This window comes from Gasterosteus aculeatus, chromosome 4 (assembly GCF_964276395.1).
Source record: "Gasterosteus aculeatus chromosome 4, fGasAcu3.hap1.1, whole genome shotgun sequence".
Taxonomy (NCBI): domain Eukaryota; kingdom Metazoa; phylum Chordata; class Actinopteri; order Perciformes; family Gasterosteidae; genus Gasterosteus; species Gasterosteus aculeatus.
The window spans coordinates 8,056,201-8,075,740 of NC_135691.1; the positions used below are offsets into that span (position 1 = coordinate 8,056,201).

Here is a 19,540-nt window from a genome sequence, read left to right on the forward strand (position 1 = left end):
CAAGCCTGTTTCTTGAATTACAGGTGTTGTCATTTTGATGATCCACTTGGCTTCGCGTGGAGGATTACCGGAGAAAAGACTGCCAAATCTCCCTTTCCTTTGTCATCTACTGCTAAGTGTGTCTCCTTCGCCTGCGCCTCCAAGTCTAAAAATAACCGGCCCCCTGTAGTCATGTGGTTACTGGGGAGGGGGTGGGAAGCATGGGTAGGTTATCCCAGTCCTCTCATGCAAGATGAGCGTAGGTGGCTTACTGGATTAGCGTAATGGCAAAAGAGTGTGTGGATCTCTGCAGTAGATTAAAGCACGGTGCCGACTGTTTAGGTAGAGACGCTTCCTGCCATGATGCCGGTCATTATCGCTGCTTAAAAAAAGCACCAATGTAGGCTCTGTGCATGGTGTCATCAATTGGGACGCAAGTGTCTAGAAAACAGGCGGAGGTTGGTGGTTTTACCACCATTCCTATATCACCTGGAGCCTCTTTTATCGCAGATTAAAAAACAGGATTTGCCCCAAAGAGCTCACCTAATGACACTGGAAGACAGCTGGTTGGCAATATGTAAAAGTGTAGAAAAGAGTAAAAGTGAAGGAAAGGACATTACTCAAAGTCATGCTACATGCCACAGGTCCGAGGCCACAACAGTATTCCCATTATTTAGTATCTGTAAGCAATGAAACAGTCAGTCCCTGCGTTGAAGACGTCTTGATAATATTCTACAATTTAAGTGTAGTAGAAATCCCGCCAGCATTATTGTGTAATGGCTGCAGCACAAGAAAATAACACCGTTATCGGACCATCTGTAATGTTACAAAGAATACAGCATCAATGTCACAGAAAATCAGGACCATCATTCTCCTGTCTTTTGCAGCAGTTTCATACGGCCAGCGTTTAAGGGATGGGCGACTCAAACGAGAGCAAACGCAATGTCAAAGCGTGACCGCAACTCACACCCTGAGGGGACGAAGCCGGCAAACTAACTAAGCTGAAAAACGAAATCTTTAGAAGCTCGGGCGATCAAGGAACCGAGTGTCTGCAGTGACAAATGAAAACAGCGGGGCTGGAATAGCTGGTGACTGCAGCATAAGGCCCGTGTGAAAGAGCGGGCCAGAGGAGGCGTGATTGATGTCGGGTCTCTGAGCTGCGAATGAGCCCTCGCAGCAGGAGCCGGTGTGCTGCGGGAGGCCAGGTGCTGCAATGCACCAGTTGCAGCTGGTGCTGCTACCGCTTTACTTACTTTGGCTCTCTCCTTTGACACGAAAGGGTTTGTACACAGTGGAAATTTAAAAATAAACTGCACCCAACACGTGCTGCGGGATAATGTTCCAAAGAGATATTCTGTATTTGTATAGGATGCTGCTGAAGTAACAAACAAAAGGTGCACATTTTTCTAACATTGTAGGTTTGTTTCACGGCGCGATAAACGCGACAGAAAAATACTGGTGTACCGTTTGTAAAGAGCAGCATTAACAATACTTTTCTCTGTATGTATGTTTTACAAGGGAGAGGTTTGAATGAATAAATGGAGCATCAAAGGATGGGGAGTGAAATAGACGGTAACTGCACATATTTGTCTTATACTGGACTAATAAATCACATCTTTCTTTTAAGTATTCCTCATAAAAACCACTTATTTATGTATTGTTATGTCAAATTGTTTTTCTAAACCTGTTGGTAGCCGAATTACCTGAAAGTCTTTGGACCAGTCTGAGATTTCTTCCCTCTCAACCCTCCAAAAGCTACCTAATCACCAAGTTTCTTTTACAGCTACTATTCTCGCACACGTGATCCAATTAAAAGCGAAGTATTAAACACTCAATTGGATTACGAGAGGAAAGTAAAGCTAAAGCCACAAAGCGGTCAGTTGGGGTTGCAAGAGAAACGCCGGTCCAGTGGTTCAATCCGACTATTTCAGATCGATTTCATTACATCATTTGACATTTAAAAATACACATGACCATGTCAGAGTACACCACAGTACACCACAGTTGTGAGAGGTGAAGGTTTCCATAATGAAAATAGTCATTTGCCAGCTGCCCCTGTACAAGCATTAGCAGGCTCCGCCTCCATTAAAAAACGCTCTTTTCTCTAGCTTCTAGCACACAGTGTGGATAATGTACTCCGCGGCTAACACAGACATCCCGGTGGGATGTGTCTCTTAATATTCCCTGGTGGACGCCACATTTTCTCCGCACTAATTTCATTGACTGCGGGCGGGTCACGGTCAACTACCCTGACATCAATAAAGGGGGCACAGAATGGGACACTGGGCGGAGACCGACTGCGGACATGACTTGATCTGTGTCGAGTCAGGCTTCAGAACAACGCGTTACATCTTAAACGATGCCGTTTTAGAAGCCACGTCAAGAGAAGGGGGGAGAAAAGAGTCACAAGGAGCCAAATGAAGCTCAGTAGAAGCACAGAGCGGAAGCACGCGGCTCTGGAGGGGGAAGCCTCCAGTGCAAGGATCAATGCCGTCAAGTGTCGCAATGAGTTTGGACAGAAGCCAGATGTGAAGATTATTGCTTGTGTCAGCCAGCAGACAGACGGGTGGAACAATAGTCCCAAGGGGGCGCGTGTTTTGGGGCCCGATGGGGAAAAAGAAAAAAAAAGAAATGGGCCCAGTGCGGTTGGCATTTGCTACGACGGGCAGCTCTTCCCCGGTCTGTCTATTCACTTCTCTATCTGAGGGTTGCAGGTTACAGAGACTCTATGCAACCATCAACCGTGGACAAAAATAAATAAATAAATTCAACCCAAAGCGTGTATATCTGCACATGAATTGAATTGCTCAAACATAAGAAGCAAACAGATTTATAGTATTTGGGAGAGATATTACTGATGCAAGCAAGATTAAATGCATCTAATGCCAAAGAACATTAATGCCTAGTTTACTCGAGGGATGGGAACGAGCACATTTAACAAACGAAAGATTACACAAGAAACACCCAACAAATACATCAAAATCTTCCCCACAGTATGATCCGTATGTTGGCTGAAGATTGTCCCAGTAAATAATCTTTGTTCTCAAAACAAGAAGATCAACTACAAATAGTCATGATATTTCTAGGATATTCTGGCTATTTATGTTTGACCTCAATAAAGCCGTTAAAAACAATCTAAAGAGATATCATGTCACAAGCTGGCAGCATTTTACAAATTTCTCGGTCACCTACTATTTCTGTGGTTACACAGTGATGAGTCAGTTGGCTCCATGACTAAGCCTTGAGATTCTTCAGAGGCTATTGAGTGACTCACGGGGGCTATAACATCCATCTGGAGGCGAATCAAATAGTAAAAAAAGCTTTTTGTTCTTCCAGAAATAGGTCCAGGCAGAATCAAATCCAACTGTCAAGACACTGAACGAGCACTAATGAGCCTGGGAGAGTTGTAGGCCGCTCAATAAAGTGTAGATGAGGAGGCACGTGACCTGGCCACAACTCGGTTCCCGCACCATCCACTCAATAATACCACGGGGGGGCGGTGCCAGGCAGCTTGGGGCGACTGCCATTGATCTAACAAGAACAAATGAATGGCAGCCAAGCCAGAGTCAAGAGGCTCTGTGAAGAAAATCTGCAGACAGACACACAGGAACACGCACACAGGTACGATGTAATATGACGTTGGGTTGTAGTCAGTCTGCACATTGTTCACCTAAACCCGAGGCCATCTACCGTTGTTATTTGGGTCAAATTAGTTAGCTTTTTCAACTGACTGAGCCTGATGTGCCATTCATTTCTGCTCACCTAAGAAAGATGCGTTCATGATTCACTTATGCCAGATAAAAATGTCAGTAGCGAGAGAGCCGCCACAGTCTTATTCATGGTCCCAGAGATGAATCCATTAGGGAATTGAGGGGAAATAGCTTGAGGGGGGGCATAAAGATACCGCCTCAATTTAAGCAACAGTCAAATCCATAAGTCGCTTATCAGATCACGATGCTGTAACCGTCACTCAGCAACAACAACCGAGCAGCTGCAGAGTTAATCCCCGCCCCGTCTGGCTCCTCCGAGGCTCAGGCGGGCCAACGTGGGGTCCAGGGACAACACGGGCAGCTGGGGCTTGCTGTGACATCACAGGGAGGGATGGATTAGTTTAGCGAGGGATCTAAAAGGGTCAGAAGCCTTTCCCCTGCGTGAGACTTTCTGAATGGTAAAAGGGAAGAGCTTATGGCGCGCACGTCAAACACCTGAAACCGAGAGTCAGGCCACGTGGATTGATCCTTATGGATCAAGCTACTGCTACTATGAAGTCTGGACCGAAATGCACAGACCAACAAACTGGTGGCCATGCTATTATAGAGTTTATACAGCAAACCTCTTGTCTGATGGAGGACGAAAGCAATTTGAAGACTTGAACTGTGTGTGGTGGAAATTAGTGGATTTAGCCCTTGTGAGAAATCAAAAGTATCATGAACTCGTTTGTGATTAAGTATTTATTGCTAACTAGAATATAGAAGAATCATAAGAATACCAAAATCATCAACACAAGCCGTAAGTACAGACAGAAGTCAAAAAACTACAATTCAGCTAAAAAGGGGAAGATGGTTCTCTCTCCCTCAGAGGAGCTAGAAGATCCGACCCCTTTCAAAGGGAAGAACAGGAGCTTTTATACACCTCTAACAGGTTTGTATCAAGGAAAAATGAAGACCCCTCCACCACCCTGGAAGAGGAAGATTAGGTGTAAACAGATGTCGTTGGGAGACGCCCGTGACCCTCCCTTGATGGGGCCTAGTCAATTATTGTAAAACAGACAGAGGAAAACATGATATGGATCAGTCAAGGCACCTATCTTCAAGAACAGGATGCCATTTTCGTAAAAGGTCAGGTCACAAGTTTTCCAAGAAAGGTCACACTCCGAGTTCTTGAGACCTTCAGACTAAAAAAACTGAATTAAATTAAAATAATTGATTCCGTTATATCAAAATGTTTTAACAATTAAAATGAATCCGTCCCAGTATTTTCAGTGACCCTCAATGACCTGCTGTTAGTAATGTGTGAGCTTAACAAGAAGACAGCTGCACGGCCATCATCCAGAACAATGGAGGAAGTAACACCTCCCCTTTTCAGCTCAGTAGAGGAAATAACAGGGGGGACACCAATCAGGTCCACCATTGATTCAGGCTTCAGTCTACAAAAGCATCAATGTATTCAGACAGTATCTATTAACTGGATCAACTTCACTACTGCCGTCACTGCAGGACCGCATGCACTCAAGAAGGACTCAAAAAAAAAAGAAAAAAAAAGAATTCTGCTTTCATGAATTATTTGGTTTTTGGGAACAGGAAGTGAAAACTGAGTTACTGTACATCATATGAGCTGGTGACCAAGCTGAGGACAGTGAAAGATTTACTTCCCTACATGCAATCTGAGAAACATTACTGAGGATCTCCTGCGGACCTGCAGATCAGAGGCTCTCATAAATTCCAGAGAATTGATAGTTTAAGGACTCTTAGGCCATTCAGGAAGACATTGAAGTAATTGAGCTTAGGGCTGCAGAAATATCTCATGTATCCTTTGCATATTCTGAATATTCCTGCAGACCGCTTTTGTAGACCACGTCATTGTAGAGGAGCTGGACTTCATAGGACACACCAGCGGCCCCCGGACAGAGGATTTAGTGGCGTGACATTGTTATTAGCCATTGATCCACCCCCGGCACGTGGGCAGCTCTCAATCCCCTCAGAAGGGAGCAGTATACCCCCCCCCACCCACCCTGTCTCCTGCTTCCTGCCATTTGTCTAGCCTTAACGTGGCTTATGTGGTAATAGGTGTCAAGCGCCCCTCCGCCTATCATAGCAAATTGTGTTGGGGAGGATCAACGTCTAAAAGAAGCTCAAACATTAAAATACGCTGACGGCTGCTGACGTCACCTGTACCCCGAGTGTCCCAGATGAGATTACTTTGGCTAAGCATCCTCCGCGCTCGCTGGCTGGCTGGCAGTGATGCCGGATGTTTCCACGGCGCAGCGGAGAAGAGTGACAAGGTGACGAGCGGATCGTAGTGGGCGAGATCAGGGAGTGAGCGGCGTGCGGTGAGCTGACGGACGGGCCGCTGACGGATTAGGTGGTAAACCTGGCGGCGGGCTGCCCTTTCTAGATGGAAGTGTGCCTGATGCAGTATGGTGATTAAAAAATGAAACTAAAAGGGTAGGGGAGTGTGCTTATGCTGCTCATGTTGCGGAACAGTTTTCTGTTGTGACTGCGGGAGCCATTTTGGCCAACAGTTTTCCATAAAATATGTATTCACACACACACACACACACACACACACACACACACACACACAGTTATTCAATTCAATTATTTAGATGTATTACAGTGCATGGGGGGCCTTCAGTGGTATATCACTATATTTTCTGTTGTGGTGCAATCATTTTATTAGTTTTATGGATATCTAAACATGTCATTGGTTCGGTCCGTAAAATACACGGCTACATTGTGAATGATTTGAAGAAATAGAAATGGTGATATCAAGGCCATCTGTTCATGAAGAAGCACATGCAGGTATGAACAATATTTACATGCAGGCAGGATTTTGGGTCCGTATCAAAAATTATTTAATTTATTATTCAGAAAGGTCTATGGAGCGCATAGATGTTTGTATTGTAGAGGTCCTAAGTATCGACATCTTCATAACCCTCATAGACAATAACGGTCATTCAGGCTAATATTTCTACAAACATTGTTCCCTTGGCGACAAAATGATGACGTGTTTACTTTCCACATGTAGTGTATAAATATTTATACCATTTAAAATATGCATTTCCCAGTCATAGCTATTTCCATGAAGGACCCATTTCAGAAATACCGTATAGTGCATGCTGCAATGACATCACACCAGCAATGACGCTAAATCGAGCCATGGTGGAAAGTCAGAATGAGAATCAACTTTAAAGTACGTGTGAACCCTTTTTGTTTGCCACAAATGAACACGCATCAGAGTCTACGTAGAGCTAAAAAAACAGGAGACAACTACAAACATAAGCACAGGAGTACTAGTGGCCCCTTCCACACTAACTGCCGCTCTACTTCTGGGACCCAGTGATCAGACCTCACCAAGCTTCAAACTATTGCTATTGCAACAACGTCTTTCCAGAGACACACTGAGGGACACACCTGGCAGGGGATTCAAAGTGTGCCGTCGTTGTACAAAGTGCAGTCTATGTCGCCAGTTCACATTTGGCGTGATGGACAACACGGACTCACCAAGTGAAGCTGCGCTACCAGGAGGAATATAAAGATGGCACACTTTATTATCATACACATTGTATTAACTGCCTTAATGGGAAGCACAGATTAGGTATGCAAAGAGGGCCTTATCGCATACATTTGGAGTATGAAGAAGAAACAACTTATCTAGAAGTACAGATGATACTAATGAGCTAAAGTTCATTTGTAATTCACTTAAACTGCAAAACAAGGATTCTTTATAGCAATAACTGAGATATTAGCATGGCAATCAAATGATAAATTAAACGACAGCGATTAAGGTGCAACTTACAGTAAGTACAATAAATATCAATCGTACACTAGATTACAAATACACTCAGGCCAGAGAGGTCAGAGGTCAGGATAGACTAGGATAAGTAATGGGAAACCCCAAAGGACTGTGCATCTGCAGGTGTATGTGCCCAGCCAGACAGGTGATCTCATGGATGACCAGAGAGCGCCTGTACTCCCAAATCTATGAAGCAGCCTTTGAAGCATTAACGCAAACAAATCCCCTCATCGAGCATTCAAATTATTAACGTGTGCGTGTCCCCTTTCCCAAAGGCCGCGGGAAGCCGCAGTGAGGGCTCCCCGGTGGATCAGCAATGGCCGCGTTATTAGACCCACGCTACTGTACATGCCAGTTGATGGAAACTTGGAAACGTGCGCTGCAGGGATTGTGGCTCCTGGCACGAAGCATCGACTGCAGCACGGGGTGATGGTACTTTAAAAGGTGGGGGGGGTGTTTCAGTCTAGATGTGTACCGGGTCAGCTGGGTCAGGTGCACGCGCCGTTAAGACTAGTAGAACGCCGCCAAAGAAAGGTTCACGCCAGGACAAACTGAACCAATGATGCGTTTGCGTGGGGGAACCCCTCCCTCCTCCCCTGTGCTGTATGTGCAGATGGAACGCTAGCTAGCTGGAGGGGGTGACAGCAGGCTCGCTTTATTGACAAAGTCATTCTCAATTTTTCTGAAGACTGCTTGAGAAAAGTCTCAGTCCCCCCCGGGGTTTCCTTGGCCCCTGGAGGGGCACTCGCTCTTTTCGCAGTCTTAGCTAGCAACTTTCCTGTCCTGCTAACCTACAGCGTTTAACCGTTAGCGGGTCGGCCCTCGCTTTTGGTGACGAACATTTCTGCCAGGCACGAAACGAAGTGAGGAATTGTCTCTACGTACCCTCGGACCGGGTGCGAAGATCCGACATCGTCCTCCGGACGGGCGGCATCTCTGCAAACAGAGAGCCGGGGCGACGGCACCTATCAGACGGTTGCCGGTAGTTCTGCTCCCTGTGGCCGCTGCTGCTTCTTCTTCTTCTCCTTTCTCTCAAACGTCAAAGAATTATGAGGGGGGGTAAAACGGCTGAAATTCAGAAGCAACCTCCCCGGTGTGAACACTACTGCTGCGTGTTTACCGTCAGAGGGAAATACAGACGAGTTAGAACATTCATTGCCTGGGTGGTGCCAGAACCATGTCCAGGAGCCCCCGGCTTCACGGATCCCCCAGCATCCCAGTTCACACGTCGGATTATAAAGCCGATAGACGTCTTCAGTGTAGCAGGAGTGGACATGGATTTGCTAGAAAACTGACGTGAGGGGGACGGTGCCGTTTCCCATTATGGACTATACCACATTCACCCGAAGGAGGAGGGGTGTGCGTGGACATAATAATTCGGATTTCACTGCGGCTGGGTAATATATGTCGTGGAAAATGATCTTCTACGAGGAAATAACGAAAGACAAAGTGCTGGATAGTAAATAGAGGCGGTGTAAATAATGTTTACGACAAGGATATGGATTTAAAATTGGCTCAGAAATGGCTCGTTGGCGTGAATGCCCCCCCCACCCCTCTCTGCGGTAGATGTTGTTCAGAACTTGAGGACATAACAATAGTACACTGGGTATCACAAATCTCACATGTTGTTGTTTGAAATATATTTATTTATGTCTTAATAGTAATTGCACTGTCAGCAAATGAAAACGCACGTTAACACGATAGCAAAATTCAAATGTTTTAAATATATGGCACTAATTGCACATACAATTAGCAATACAACAAATACATTTACATTATGAAATATATTATAAGATAATTTCCATAACACACCTGAACTCCTTGAATGCTTGAATAATTTTGCTGAAGTACATTCATAACATATTAAAACAAACATTAACACTAAACGTTAAAGACCTCAAAACCTATATTGTACCTCATAGAAACTGAAAGAAAGTAATACACATTTAAAAACATCGTCAAAGTATAAAGTACCAGCAAAATTATATGAAATAGGTCTAAGGTCCCACCTCTGAGCAGGCAGATATCATCATCGAGGATAAGAAGCACCTAGCTTCACTTCATTATTAAAGAATAAAGAGTGAGGTGAGAATATTGATATCAGTAATCCTCTGTCATTTGTATGTGAGGAGTAAGGAGAATGTTTCATTAACCGTATTGGACTGCACTCGCAGTTAAGACTTGTATTCATGATGGAAACACGTAAATGTGGAAGCCTTTCTTTGAAGACTGGACCTTTTTTTCAAAAAGTATTCTGATCAGTTTCATCTATATCTAACTTCAATGGGGCCTTCGTCACTGTAGAATTCAACGTTGTTTTTTTGCTAAACTAAAACATTGCACAGCGATTTTGCTCATAACACAAATAAATCAAATGATTCTTCCACTCCACAAACAGAGAAACCTAAAACCTAAACATATAAAATAAAATCCTGGACTGCTACAGAACACAATGATGAAATCGAGTCTTTGTGAGCAAACACCAGTATTGGTCACTATTATGACTCAGCATGAGGTCTAATCTAAGGAGACACTTTACAGCTTCTCTCATCACTGTGCTCCTCTCCTTTTACAAACCCACCACGGACCCTCCGTTACCAAAATGAAGACCCATGAAAAAGGCACTACAGAATACAAATACAAAGAACTAAGCTGCAGCAACGCCGCGTCTGCTGCGTCCGCCCGGCGGCACAGTAAATCAAGAGCGTGTTCTCATTGACACTGCGGGTGAAATGCAAATCACCCTTGGAGACGGCATTTGTGCAGCAGCAGCACCACTGCAGTTGCCTCAGAGAACTGCAGTGTTAAAGACACACTGGTTGTTTCATGTGTGCAATTCACTGGCAGTGTTTTTATAATGCTAAGTGTCCTCCATATAGCTCTTTCATTTTAGTTATCGCTGCCAAACGTCTAACATATTTGCATTCAATATGTAGCTTTGTTGGGAGGGATGTAGGCGACATTGATCCATATCCACTTTTTCATTTAAATATATTTCCAGTTGTGGGGATTATAAAGAAATGAGATTTTGCTTTGTGTGTGAGCAGTGCATATGGTGCATAGTACATCTGAGTTTACATCTCTTTAAACAATGTGATCTAATGGCTTAAGATTTAGGTATCTCCTTAATTATAATACAAATATATTTTTTTCTGTCAAATTCAACATTCAGTCCTATTCTCAAAATCCTCAAAAAAACACAGAGGGATTGTGTTACATAGGAACTCGGGATTCACCACATCCAAAAATAAGAAATGAACACCTTAACATGGACGCCTCCTCCTGTGCCTGCTAGAGACACATCTCTCACATACATATTTCCTTTCTTTCTACCGATGCACCTAATTCAACATCAGCTTGCCACCAGGGGATTTGGCTGGTGCGGCTCCCACGGTTGCTAAGCAACAGTGACAAGGAGCCTGCCTCTTCGATTATGTGTCTCTGTGTGTTCTGGTTTTGTGTTTTACAGCAGACCCGGTCCAAACAATGACTTATTCAACCAAGCGCAACAATTGTCAGTCACAAACATTTTTATCAGTTTATTTGTATTTCTTTTTTTGGAGTGACCTGAAAAACGTTTCACTGATGCCGCCAATACCCTGTTCTTTGTTATGCTATTGCAGGGTAAATATACACGTAGGCAGGCTGGGATTTAAATACAAATAAAAGATCTCGCCCAAAACCACATAATACAAATCCTTTTGATTTCATATTTGTCCAAAGCTCTAAATAGCTCTCTGAAATGACTGTATCAGTCCCAGAAAGGTAGATGTATCTTTAGGTCATAACAAAATTCCCATTACTTTCCACCAGAAATATTTGAATTCTCAGTTTTCTTCTGGCAATTCTCTATTTTCATGTTTAAATAAATAATTGTATACTCTTTGATGTACTTCCTGTTACTGTTACTGGATAACTTTTTTGTGAGATATCTAAAAAAAAACGACTGGTCTGATTGACATGAAACTCGTCAATCGGGCGAATGTACAGTACACGTTGTTCATGTTCGGAAGGGTTCGGTGAAGCAAAGTCTGCCTCATAACTTCAATCAGTCAAAGGCCTGAAAAAACAAAAATGAGCCTGATCCTTGATGCCTTTCTTAGCTGTAAACAGGCTCATACACGGGCCTTTGATGCCTCACGGTAACCTTCTCTTCATGGTGAGTTTGCAGTGTCCTTCAGAGAAACGTCTGGCTAAATAAAAAAGGAGAGGATGTTTGTAACCCCCTGCGTCTGCAGGAAAATACTTTGAGCCACTTTGCAGCTGTTAGAAGGAAATACTAAGCAAAGAAGTACTGCAGCTTAAATCCTGCACCAGCTTACAGGATCCCATCCCAGATGCGTTAAAAAGAGTATTTCAGCTATTTCCCTTATGGATATCTATCCCCTACTGGAAACTGCTAACGTTGAACCTCTCCTGAATGTACCTTTTAGATTGAATTCAAGCTATAAAAAAATGGCATGAGACCATTTTTCCTTTTTTGTGGTTTTAGAAAAAGTCAACAATGGCAAAAAAACACAGACGTGTTCATGGCTGAACACAACGCTTTGAGTCTCCATCTCATCGGGAGACATCAATCCTGCTACCTTCTCACTTGGTTTCCAGAAGTGTGTTATTGATTTTGTCAATAATCATTTCTCCTTCTCTCAAGACTGATCAAACCGAGCACCGGGATGCAGCCATCAGACCCGAAGCGGCATCCTTCATTTCTCTGCCTACAGCTCTCAAGGGAGCGATTGGGCAGCTCGACATTTTGCTGTGATTGAATTGCACTCTGCCCCCTTGTGGAGATTGATCCTCAGTCAGGGGCGGTGAGGTGGTTGGATGGCCACAGGCACACAAATGGTGAGTCTCTGCAGAGTCATTTTCCCTAAAGCTCTGTTCACGATTAACGTGTGTGGACCGTGTCAAACCTGCACAGCGGCACATTTAACGATCCATAAGAGGCGAAGAGTTGCATTAAATACAGTTCTCTCCAGATGTGGAAGATTAATCTGATTCTGTTCTATTACAGAAACTCAACAAGAATGTACTGAAAATCACTCCTATTGTGAAGTTAACATGAAAAACATGCTGGGGATCTATGAATACATCTTTTTATTCAATCTGCAGAAAATTAAAACCATTTATCACTCTGCATCGCGTTCGACTTCCTCCACTCAGTCGCGGCCGAGCCGACTGAAAGCAGTGAAATTAAAGAGCATTAAAGTATTAATCTTTTCAAATTGCTTTTTTAATAGGAGTGGAGGTGGCTGGCGAGGCTGCATTAGTGCTACTGATGAGGAGGGCCGAGGGAAAAGCTCTTCAGGTTGGATGGACTATCTCCATCTTAGTGGTCGCCCGTCTAAATGTGCTAAAATGAGATAAAATGTCTGCTTGGCTCGACATGGCGTACTGTAACGTCTTATCCTGGAGTCAAACAGCCGGAGAGGTTTGTATGATTGAGAAACTTCTCCATGATATAAAAATGAACTAATTAAAATGAATTTTAAGAACACTGTGTCATGTAAGCAGCTTTACGAAACTGAGCGCCAAGACTACAGCACATAAAATAATACAAAACAAAAAACATTTAATTCTCTGTAACACTAAATATTTTTGCCTGAAGAAGCAACGAAGATGGTAAATGTTAAAATGATATATGTTATATATTTTCATCCTGGGCTGTGGGTGAGTGTGTTTGTGTGTGCGTTTGATCCCCCACAACGATGCACATACACACATTACACATTGCGGTTTCACACTAATCCCCTTATCGCCGGACAAGAAAAACAGAAATACACCAGCAATTCAGCACAGAAGAAGAATGCTATCAAGAAAGCATGGATCTAAAAAAAGTCCAGGGTCAAACAGTTAAAAATGCTTGGTTTTAGAGATATTTTTTGAGGAAGTAAATGCAGTCAACATCTTTAGACAATACACCCGCAATGCTTTCTGGGAAGTAACAGGTACAGTAAACGGAAACGTTGGTTGTTTACACAGAAAATCTCATAGAAACTCCATTGACAACTCTTAGATTTACCGCACAACACAAGCACACACAACACATTATGGTGCAGTTTGAGTCCAGTCTAACTAAACCCCTCATAGACGCGCACGACATCACCTTTCACCAGCAAAGCCTCGCAGACCTCGGACCAGCGAGACGAGTCGAGTCGAAACAGCACAGTTCAATTTCACGTGGAATAACCACAGAATCACGAGGAATCGTTCACAGCAAGAAGATCATGAAGAAGTTTAGGTTTCCAAACTGAAGTTAGGAGCCCTATCATCAATTTTAAGAGAAGAAAAGGCAGAGATTTAGAAAAGTAGAAGTGATTAAACCGTCACCTGCTCCTCAGGTGGTAATTTCAAAGTGAAACGGGATCCAGCATCTCAGCAGCAATAATATACAACACACCGCTACAGGGCTTTGTATTGATTACACTTTCCTGGATGGATTTCTAATGATCAGCACAATGTGAACACTGCAAACAGCTGAAGCATCACATCCCCGCTGGGAGCCGCTTCATCACCTGCGACACAAAGAAAACTGCCCGAGGCGTCTCTGTGGACAGGTTGGCGTGTTGTGTCCCTGAGACATGACCCATGTGCATGACCCTTAACGTCATGTAACGTAATGTCTTTAAAAGATGTCACAGGATGTTATTTTATCACATTCTTTTACATAGACGATAACAACAATGTTCGGTAAACTAAACTACACCGTAATTAAGATTTAAGTGAAGCTAACCTGGTTAGCTAACATGCTAATTAGTTTAATTAGCATCTTGTGTTAGCATGGTGTTCTTTTGTTTGTGCTGAGTGAATACAGGTAATTTAACTTACACGTGACTTAACTTACAAGTAACAACAACTTACTGCTGATTGTTTGTGGACCAAGGTGTTTGCTGAATAAGTGTGTTGTTTTCAGCAATCTGGCTCTTTATGCATGAAATTACTTATTAACATATAGTGCACTGATAATAACAATAATGTTGTTGTGGATCATGTAACTCATTTAGAGGCAATTGTCGCCTGCTATCTCGTCCTGAGAGGCAGAACTGTATGTTTGCTTGATTAAAGAACACAAAGTCAGACCATGAAAAGTCTTCAGTCAAAGCTTTGCTGAAAACTGTGTAAACTGTCATGAATAATTAAAAGACAACTATCCTTTTACGTGCGATGGGCTTGCTGGGTTGCCATGGTGGAGATGCATGTATTATTTACCATCGCTGTGTGTCCCGCTGTAAGGCAGCTTACAGGCTCTCAGTCTTTTTTTGACCTGTTCTCCCTGCGAGGATTAAACCTGGTGGTAATCCATGGGGGACAAACTGGCGCGTCCCAGCTGAGTGTCCACTTCCGAATGAGCAGAGAGGAGCCGCACAGCGTCGCCGTCGACCATGTAATGTGCCAGGAGGGTTCCCAATGGAGGCGACGACGCCGATGGCTGGGCAGGAGAAGCCGCAGAAGCGGGTGAGGTTCCGCGTGGCTTCGGGGAACAGCGGCCGGGTGCTGAAGGAGATGTTCAAGGACGAGGGGCCCTCGGGCTCCCTGGATTCGGATTGCACCAGCGGCTCCGACGCAGAGCGGGCCAGCACCCCCTCCACCAGCGGAGAGGCGCACCCGTACGGGTCCCCGGGCTGCGAGCCGGACGAGCTGCTGACGTACGCGGGGGCCACCAAGGACTGGATGTTCACGACGAAGAGGGTCAACATACTCAGTAAAAATGGGACCGTGAGGGGGGTCAAGCACAAAGTCAGCGCAGGTCAGACGCTGTTTGAGAACCTTCTCAGTTACAACAGTGTAAGTACTTCTGAAAAGGGCCTGGTTACATCTTATTGCTTCATTTAGTCTGGAATATCACACCAGCGGGTCCCATCGGTGGCCTCCAGTCTACTTACGGGTGAGAGGCGTAAGAGCTCACAAGAGAGGACAAGATGACAGCACGATTAAAGATTAATGATACATTCCAGTAAGTGTTTCAGGAGTAGCCGATCAGGTTAATGAATTCCAGGTGCTTTCTAGTGTCTGCTTTCGGATTCCGATGTAACTCTTTGGCTCGTGTGCCAATGCAAAGGTTATGTCGAGGGTCATATTGAAGAAACAGGGACATGCCATTCACAATATCACCAACGACGTTTCTAAGGACGCCACCACCAATGTCTGTTTGATTACACCCCTCACGTTTTATGCAGCTGTCGCTTTATTAATTGAAATAATACAATAATTGTGTTCATCGCTGTGCAGAACAACATCTTTTTCTTTTGGCTGCAATCGCATTCGTTAACGACATAACATGTGGAAGTTGATTGTCTCTCTATGGTAAATTTATTTTGAAACTCAAAAGAAGGGACACTTATACAAGTATAGAGACATGTGGTCTGCTTTCTTGAAAGTAATGTTAATAATAAATGAATGGTTAAAACCTTTTCTAATGAGCCACTCCATATGAAGGGATTACAAATGATAACCTTCAAAGACAAGGCCTCAGGGATTAGTTTCCATATTTGGATCTCCTTTAGTGAAATCCTGGCTTCACCTTGACAGGCTGTACATCATATCAAATCACAAAGCCGCTCAGTTCTCAATGACGTGAAGCAGTTCAAGACCCCAACATTTGCCTAAATTATGACAGGGCTTAGAGAACTGAACATTAAAGTATTTTTTATGAAAATGCTTGTATTCATACTTCGAATTTTGCCTAAATAATTCAGATTTTAGTACTTTTTCACAATTGTAAAAGCTGTACCAGATATAAGAAATGATCCATTACACAAGCGCGGAAATATAATCATATAAAATCAAGCCAATATCTCAAAGACATACACAGACATTTGACATTGTTATGTTAGCAAAAGTTACCTTTATGAATAAAAAAAACAGCCAAAGAGCCGTGTCACTGCTTTGAAGATGACTTCTGATTTCTTCTCAGATGGAGTTATCTCTTGAATTTGGGCGGATAGTCATCTACACCACGAGTTTCCGGGTGGTGAGAACAACATTTGAGCGCTGCCAGCTGGTCCGAAAGATCTTCCAGAACCACAGGGTGAAGTTTGTGGAGAAGAACATCGCCCTGGACAGCGAGTACGGGAAGGAGTTGGAGGAGCGATGCAAACGCGTGGGAGAACCTCCCTCGCTACCTGTGGTGTTCATTGACGGACACTACCTCGGGGTCGGCTCCGATTCTTACTCCTGCATATTGACGTCAATATCTTGTGCGTTCACACACTCATTTCATATTGAATTGTGTTTTTCAGGGTGCCGAGAAGATACTGGGCATGAACGAATCAGGAGAGCTTCAAGACCTTCTAACCAAAATAGAGGTTGGTTTTCACTGTGTTTGCATTGACGACGAATCATTTGATGGCATTATAACAGAGGTTTTCCTGCGAATCAGGGCAAGTCACCCCACTTGATTTGACGCAAGGTGCTTAATTGATAACGTGTTTGTCAAAGCATAAGGTAACTTCAAAAAGTCCGGACAAATCGACGCTTTGTGTTTGCCCAAAGTCACCGAGAGGAACCCTGTGCAAACAGGAGCATCATTTCCCCTCACCAGCCGTGTCCTCGGTCAAAGGAGACCCATGCACATCAATGAGCTGCCGTCGATAACGGAGGCCGTGCTATTGATTCTGCCTCCGACACGTTCGCCCAAACATGCCGGCGTTACAGCTCCTCGCTCGGTGGTACAAACCGAGATTCTGTCAAGTATTTCTGCTCGTCACTGAGCTGCAGCCGTAGCACTGGCATTTTTCTGGGGCCTATAGGTTGTAAGTTCAACCCAACAAGAGACTTCCTAAGCGAATACAGAAAACCGTATGAAGCTCATGACATTTAAGTCATGCATTCCAGTCTCTGCGGGCTATTAAAACAGAAAGAAACATGCAGCCCTGAAAGGTCAAACATTCATTAATCAGTCAAGAGCTGTTCGGCAAGCAGACTTTTTTGCTCTGAATTTACCTTTTTTTCAAAAAGGAAGTCGTGATTATCGGCATTTCACATTTTGGGGAATAGACTTAGTCGCCGACGGGGAGATGAGAACATTGATCCTCTAAAAATAACAATTAATTATATTTATGTGGTCTGATGCACTAGTCGCTTTGAAGCAATTTGCAGATAATTTGTATTTTTATCCAAGTTGAAAATATCATTGCTGCCTGAAATTTCCAATGTGCTAAGCTGACATAGCGAGTGGTATTTATCTTCTCCTGTAAATCTAAAGTATTTCCCAAAATATCGTATCATCAGTTTTCAGTCAATAAATTATTTTGATATGATGTATCTCCAAAATGGTGGGCTTTAGGATGATAAAGAAACCAGCAGCGTTTTCCCCAAAGAATGTAGGTGTGAGTATTGAACGTTGGCCACATTATCTGAAATGTGTATCTATCCATGTATTTAGAGAGTACAGCAGCCCCAGACGTGCCAGACCTGTGGGGGCTATGCCTTCATCCCGTGCCCAATGTGCCATGGCAGCAAGATGTCCGTGTTTCGTAACTGCTTCACGGATTCCTTCAAAGCCCTCAAGTGCACTTCCTGCAACGAGAACGGCCTGCAGCCCTGTGTGAGCTGCAGCCCCTGAGGATGCTACGTGCCTGACCCGGCATCCTTTACGCAGGACCTCCAACTGGACTGTGACCCGGGCGGTGAAATGAAACACAGCCGCGCTCTTCCTCCATGGCCATGTTAGTAAGGAAAACAGAAGTTTGTGATGAAAAAAAACAGTGAATTGGGGGATCTGGGATTGTTGGTCCGGTGAACTGATTCATGAGAATAATTTGCTCATTTTTTTATGAGCTCAGTGCAAAATTCCCATTGATGGAGCCGCGAACTAGTTTCACATGAGGTCAACTTAAGCTTGTTATTCAGTAAGTGAGGAGGCTCGTTTGCAACGCTCTCATTACAAATCCCATATCTGACAGAGTTAAGGATGATGGAGGCCGAGAGCTGATAAATACAAGGGTTTGAGTTTGCATGAAACTTGACCTTTTGTCACAATAGAGCTCCAAACATCATTCAATCCTCACATTGAGGATTGTAAATGGAAGATGGGGTTTAACTGGAAGCTGTGTGTTTTTAAGAAGGACAAATACACATTTTTAATTAAAATAAATCAAGGGAGTCAACTGCATTTAAACATTTTAATAATACAATATATTTCTGGTGCTACATAAGAGCTAATATGATGATTGAAAAACAGGCAACTCTTTTGATAATCAATTTTGCAAGCAAAAATAAATCAGTTTCACCTTCTGAGCTTTTTTTCATCTCTTGACTGTGATTCTACACTAAATATCCCTTCTGGTTGGACAAGAAAAAAGGCGTTTGAAGCTGTCACATTTGGGGCAAAAGGATTTGTCAGTGAGGAATGTGGTGGTCGTTTTTCTCTGAGATGAAAGACGTCTTCGTTTGCAGCCCAAACTGAGGATACCCCCCCACAACAGTTTTTGCCTCTCCTATTAAAACCCGTTATACTGCAGCTAATTGAGACTGTTTTTAATCAAGGTGCTTCGGCATTTCCGACGATTGTTAGAAACGGCTTCTTCAGAAGAGCAGCAGCAGATCCGGACGGCAGAGCGCAGATGGGTGAATCAGACGCAGCGTGCGATGTGACTAATTGGTTCAATAATGCATCGGCTGCACGGGGATTTCAATTTGCTTTGAATAATGCAACCCGGAGAGAACTCCATGTGCTCCAGTTTGTTTTTTCCTCAAGCCTAACAACAAAAGCAACGCTTTGGACCACATTGGCATGCAAAGAAAATGAAAGAAAAAAATCAAGACAAATCACTGAAATCGGCAGCATCCCCTCTCGCGCGCCATCCTCCGCCGTTTGGAGTTCTTCGCAGATGAGGTCATTGGCTGGCTGCCGTCCAGAGGGCGAGAGAAGCTCGGCTCTCTATGCTGTCATAGCCCTGTACAATGCTGCTTGAACCTGATCAGACAAGGCAGCACTGTAAAGAGGCTAAAAGCGTAGAGCAGTGCGGCGCCGATGCGGCCGATGATCGCTGGTTCCAAACACCGCCGACCGGCTCCGTGCAGATGCTCCTGCAACCTGTGATTG

The 19,540-nt window shown here is 43.9% G+C and overlaps 2 protein-coding genes across 6 annotated transcripts in view; one reads left to right on the forward strand and one right to left on the reverse strand.

Annotated features, from left to right (window-relative positions):
- Positions 1-8,966, reverse strand: part of atp8a1 (ATPase phospholipid transporting 8A1) — a 77,192-nt gene extending 68,226 nt beyond the window's left edge. For 3 of the 5 annotated variants that reach the window (XR_013467523.1, XM_040173792.2, XM_040173789.2), the window contains exon 1: positions 3,172-3,362. Coding sequence is in view for 4 of the 5 variants with exons in the window: in XM_040173792.2 (XP_040029726.2) it covers positions 3,172-3,271 (100 nt within the window). In the remaining variant the exon portion in view is untranslated. Of the gene's footprint in view, positions 1-3,171; positions 3,363-8,379 lie in introns of those variants that run through there. The other 2 variants (XM_078101988.1, XM_078101987.1) reach the window with 1 other exon arrangement.
- A 5,808-nt stretch (positions 8,967-14,774) lies between these two features.
- Positions 14,775-19,070, forward strand: grxcr1a (glutaredoxin and cysteine rich domain containing 1 a). Its single transcript, XM_040175167.2, has 4 exons — positions 14,775-15,279; positions 16,409-16,648; positions 16,734-16,799; positions 17,879-19,070. The coding sequence occupies exons 1-4, from the start codon at positions 14,902-14,904 to the stop codon at positions 18,056-18,058; spliced, it is 864 nt and encodes a 287-aa protein (XP_040031101.2). The 5' UTR covers positions 14,775-14,901; the 3' UTR covers positions 18,059-19,070.
- The last annotated feature ends 470 nt before the right edge of the window (positions 19,071-19,540 follow it).